Source organism: Portunus trituberculatus, chromosome 17, assembly GCF_017591435.1.
Source record: "Portunus trituberculatus isolate SZX2019 chromosome 17, ASM1759143v1, whole genome shotgun sequence".
NCBI classification, from domain to species: Eukaryota; Metazoa; Arthropoda; class Malacostraca; order Decapoda; family Portunidae; genus Portunus; species Portunus trituberculatus.
This window is the reverse complement of record NC_059271.1, coordinates 23,959,857-23,965,636: the sequence shown is the minus strand read 5'-3', so window position 1 is coordinate 23,965,636 and position 5,780 is coordinate 23,959,857. Positions and strand designations below refer to the sequence as shown.

The window sequence follows — 5,780 nt, the reverse complement described above, 5'->3', positions numbered from 1 at the left end:
AAAAAAAAAATCTAACTATCCTGTAATATCGTGTAAAAAATTCTGGAGTCGTGAAACATCGAATGACGGTCTAAGGTGTATCGTCAAAGTCGTGTATTTTTCTTGATTCATCCTGGAAAATAGTGCACCTCTTTTTTTTTGCAATTCATCGTCGAAAAAAAAAAACTGTTACAAACCTATCGTATCGATATCGTGTATGTTCCTGTGATTATCGTGTGGCATTAATTGTATTCGATGGTTGTCGTATTTGTGGCCTCCTAAAAACTGTACGACAATCCAGATGATAGCACGATGACCAACTAAAAGCCAAACGATGATGGAACGATAACATAACAAACCTACCATAGAAATCACACGATACACAGGGATCAATCACAATTGGAAATCGAATCTTGAATGCGATCCCTCCATACTCACGTCCAATGGGCCTGCGATGTCCAAGGATGTCCCAAAGACGATGGGACATCATACCCACGCATGCCTTTCCTGTGTCCCATCATCTCCGGTGGGTAAACTGGGGCTAGCTTTTTTTTTTTTTTTTTTTAACTGGCGACAACGCACGAGCTGTCATACTGGTCACGACGATTCTAGTGACAACGTTTTCGTGCGTTGCTGCCAAACGTATGTTCAAAGACCGGTCGTAGCTCAGTATTTTGACGATATTTTAATCGTTCGATGTCGAACGATGTCGTTAGCAGCACGTACGACATCGTACCTCTCCATAACGTCATCGTACGTCATTATATGTCATCGTACGCCCAATGAGATGGCTTTGGTTTTCGTGACTCTCTTCCCGACAGTCAAATGCAGCGCTCGATTGTCGTAATGCTTCTATGATGTCGTGTGACAACAAGGACATTTTACATCTTACGACAGGCCAAAAACCGTTAGAATGATGTCATTGCTGCAGGCGACAGCGCCCTCCTATGACCGTCGGGGACATCGTAGTAAAAAAAAAAAAGCTGTAGTGTGACCCCAGCATTAGATAACATCGTTAGGTCTCTGACGCCATAAAAAGTTGCAGAAGTACGGTTTGGTTGGCAATAGACAATCTCATTATCCGACTTTAATTTCTCAATTATAAAAATAAACTTATTTACGGGCCTTCATATATTCATGGTTTCTTCTAGTCTACTAATTAGCCTAAAAGAGAAAAAAATATTGTAATAAATCGAGTTATCAATTGAGGAGCTAAATAATTTTTATTCCAGGGATAGAGATGGTACAGAAAACACACAACGCATGTATATAACCTTAATTCTACTATTAAAGCGTTAATGTCATAGATACAAGTTTAAAATACTTGAGCTATATCGCTGTGATTGAATATCCAAAAGTATACATTATGCAGTAGATCAACTTTACTGTGAAATATTACGATATTCCGTGAATCTGGCAACTGTCCTAATGGACAATCAAGCAGGTTTCACAAAGCTGGTGAGGTAATAAACTGGTTCTCACTGATGGTGTAGTGAATGGATGAATAATTTATTAACTGTGTCCTTTAAGTTCTTTTTACATTTCTGCTGGCGCGCTTCAACCATAATCTAAGTTAGTGTCTTCCGTCAGCAGGTGCGGCAGGTGACGTGGTGCTCAATGGCGGTGGTGGTGAGTCAGGAACCAGAATTTCTTACCGCCTTCGCCGAGTGGTCTCTGAAGGGCAGGCTGCTGGTGTGGTCCACTAGGCTGGTGGTGGTGACCCGCTTGTTGCTTCCACAGCTCCAGGCCCTTCTGCCCACCTACTGGACTTTCTCCATGATGAACACAGTTTTTCTCAACGTTGAGAAGAAGTCTTCTATCATAACGTATTATTGCGGATTTCATATAATTTTTAATTCTAGTTTCATGTAATCGAACGCTTCTACGATGCATAATAGCTATATGAATAAAATTTCCATATTCTATTAACATTAACGTTTAAAAGAATGCATGAAAATGGAAGTGAAGTAAATAACTTCTAATTCACAAGGTGCGTCTGGTATACATACCTGCCATACAGTCCGAGTGGTGGTAAGATAAATAAGGTGAAGGCCTGGACGTTGGAGGAAGGCTTTTACAAGTACCATAACCTGCTTCCTTCCAACGAGAAGTTTGTAAAGTAAGCTATGCACGAAACATGACACATATATGTATATGTACGTACGTATATATGTGAGTATATATATATATATATATATATATATATATATATATATATATATATATATATATATATATATATATATATATATATATATATATATATATATATATATATATATATATATATATATATATATATAGATAGATAGATAGATAGATAGATAGATAGATAGATAGATAAATAGATTATTTCTCTAACTGAATAACCTGCTTCCTTGATCTGCACAATAAGATGAATACCCCTTGGTTTTCACTATATTAACAAAAAGAACTGATTATCACAAAATGTTATTGTGCAATAATACGTTAGGGATGCGGAAAAGTCGCAGCATGTTAATGCTCCCCAACCAAGCCATGCTAAGGCAAGAATACAAGTCAGCGGCGGTAAACTGAGGGATACAGTGATGTCATGGCAAGGCTAAAATGGGTTGCTCACAAGACGGCTATATTTTTCTTGCTATAAGTATTGGACCCCACCGCCAGAGGGAGCAGATACATATGACTTGAGGCATATTAATTGTGTGTTTGAAGAAAATAATGATGTTATTTTCATGAGATGTACGTATACATCACTGGATCAGTTAAACATTTATTGTTTTCAATATAGTCTTGAATACTGAACTTCAGTTTCCACGGAGCAATGGTGAACGTGACCCCCATGCCGTTCATGCCTCACTGGCGCACCGTGACTCCCGAGGGATCGTCCATCCCCATACATGAAGGAAGCGACTATGAGCTACTAATGGCTGTAGCTGCCACGCTCAACTTTTCCATCAGAACCGTGCCTTGCAACTCCTGGGCTGAGGTGAGCGGTGGAAGAAAAGCGTGAGTCGTCTTAAATAAACATTTAGGCCGAATATCAAGACTTCACGACGCACGTTTTCTCTATCCCACAGGCAACAAGACTGGTCGAGGAACGCATATCGCTGATGTGTCCCATCTATCATAACAAGCTGACTGTGAGAGCGGAAAAGTATGATTTCTCCTTTACCTATGAATTCTCTTTTCTGTCCTTCGCGATGGCAAAGCCCACACAGAGGCCTCGATGGCAGAGTCTGTACTATCCATTATCCCATGAAGTGTGGCTCATTGTGCTGGCCACTGTTTTCTTCGTTCCAGTAGTTTATATTTCGGTAAATATCATGGATGTAATATTAGTAAAATTTTCACTGCATAATTGATAAATCTCAAGTTATAGGTATATTGCAAATTGTAATAAATATATTATCCGTCCAGGTTAACTTTGTGCAACAAGCAATCCATGGAGAGAAACTCTGGAGTGCCGGAAGAGTGTTCCAAGACATGGCTGGTTTAATTTTGGGGCAAAGTCTTCCATATGAGGTGTCCTGGTTCACTTCCAACCGAATCCTGCTGGCCGCTTGGTTAGTGTTCGTTATCGTGTTCGGATCGGTCTACAAAGGGAATTTGACAGCACATCTTACCTTGCCCAAGTACCCTTCTCGCCCAGAGACCCTGAAGGAACTCGTGGAGACTGTGGACAAGTACAATCAGGAGAGAGAGAGAGAGAGAGAGAGAGAGAGAGAGAGAGAGAGAGAGAGAGAGAGAGAGAGAGAGAGAGAGAGAGAGAGAGAGAGAGAGAGAGAGAGAGAGAGAGAGAGAGAGAGAGAGAGAGAGAGAGAGAGAGAGAGAGAGAGAGAGAGAGAGAATTTTGGATATTAAAAGAGCGTGGATATTCAAATATTATATATAAAAAAAGAAAGACATTACTATTAATTTGTATTTAATACCATACCTCTTTGGTTCTCAGGGTGACAATGCCGGATTATGGAGAATCGTTCCTCAAGTATTTTAGAAGGTCAAACTCTCCTTTATTCATCGCTCTAGGAAATCTGATGGAGTTAGGCCCGAATGCGGTGGAGGGCCTGCAGCGAGCACTGAGGGCCAAGTGAGACCAAAGGAAACTTCTGCATGATTTCCTTTTATTTATGGATTAGCTTACATGCTTACATTTTATGCTCATAAGTAGAGTACATGATCCTGAAGGGGTAAAAAAATATCGATGTGTTTTGAAGTAAACTCAGCATTATTCGAAACAAAATTAATGTATTATATTTGTTACTACACCCGTCCTCCCACACACAAACTTACCTTATTTCACGATATAATTACATCCTATTTGTTCAGTTATGCCGTTGCAAAAGAAAAAAAAATTAAATCCATTTACACCTTTACCAGTTGAGCTTCATAGAATATAATTTATCCAGCTTCCAAACACTTGATTGAGTAATCATGATTAAATACTCAAAGTTTCGGTTCTATATTGTGTCTGGTCTGCAACCGTTAATAGTCATGTATATTAACATTTATACATGAGTACATATATATGGTTCTATTACCTGTTTATCAATTATGTCACTGTGGCAAAGATAGTCTATTCAACATTCACACTAACTTAACAATACAAGAAAGAAAGATGCTGGTATTACTTTCTCATTTTTTCTACAGATAACAAAACGAAGTTTAGGTTGTGAGCTGTTCCTACGAGATATGATAGTTTTATTCACTTTACGCTGCCAAATACATCTTTCTCTATCTTTACATCAGGGAAGCTCACGTGAGCGGCAGAAGATACCTAAAGTACCAGGTAGCAGACAAGTTCGGGAACGAGGACGGGACTAACCGCCTGTATGTGGGCCGCGAGACAGTTTTCCCTGGCCATTCGGGCTGGCCCATCCCCCATGATGCACCCTACTCAGAACAGCTTGATAATTCGATTATGGCTGTTCTGGAGGTAAGTACATGCATTGTAAATGTAGTGTGAATCACAACCAGACCTGCAGATATTGTTAGAAGTAGGAGAGCGTATTATCTCTAAAAGAACAAGGAGAAAATACTTATACACGCATACAGTGTGAGGCTTCCGTTAGAAGTAGGAAGTAAAATTTTAGCCAGCAAGGTCGTCAGGAAGTGACCAGGCGAGTCTTGGAAATCTGCAGGATGAACCTCGACGATATCAAGAATGATATCATTATGATTTTTACAGGTTATGGAGCATTACCATATCATATAACGAGACATGTTATTTATCGACAAGCAGTAGTGCATGACAACAATACTGATGTAATTGTTAATAAATGGCTACGTGGCATCAAATGATTTACACCTAGACCATGCCTATGCCATTCAAAGCTCGGCTTTTCATATATTCTAGGAATTCATTGTTAATTCCTACCATTCCTTACAACAGGCGGGACTGTACGAAAAGTGGACGTCTGACATACTGGCCAAGACCATAATGGAGCGCAAGCGGCGGCTGCGACAACCACAACAGGGAGACCATCAGAAAGACTCGGCACCCAAGAAATCCTCCCAGAGCCTCACCATCACCCACACGCAGGGCGCCTTCATCCTCCTCCTGCTGGGCTTAATCCTCTCAACCATCACCTTTGCCGCAGAGATGAAGTTTCCTTAAACAGAAAACTGTTCCTATCAAGTGTATTTGATTCTAAATGCCACGAGTTATTGTATTGTTTATAGTGCCTGTGTGCGTATGCGCGCGAGCAGGCACTCACGCACGCGTGCACATATGCACAGAAACCCGCGTGTACACACACACACACACACACACGCACACACACACACACACACACACACACACACACACACACACACACACA

At 40.4% G+C, this 5,780-nt stretch overlaps 1 protein-coding gene across 1 annotated transcript; it reads left to right on the top strand.

The window, feature by feature from the left end:
• The first annotated feature begins 1,596 nt into the window (after positions 1-1,596).
• Positions 1,597-5,575, top strand: LOC123504896 (glutamate receptor 2-like). The gene is made up of 7 exons (XM_045255801.1): positions 1,597-1,805; positions 2,770-2,947; positions 3,039-3,275; positions 3,379-3,644; positions 3,911-4,048; positions 4,708-4,894; positions 5,351-5,575. The coding sequence occupies exons 1-7, from the start codon at positions 1,597-1,599 to the stop codon at positions 5,573-5,575; spliced, it is 1,440 nt and encodes a 479-aa protein (XP_045111736.1).
• Positions 5,576-5,780: the final 205 nt, after the last annotated feature.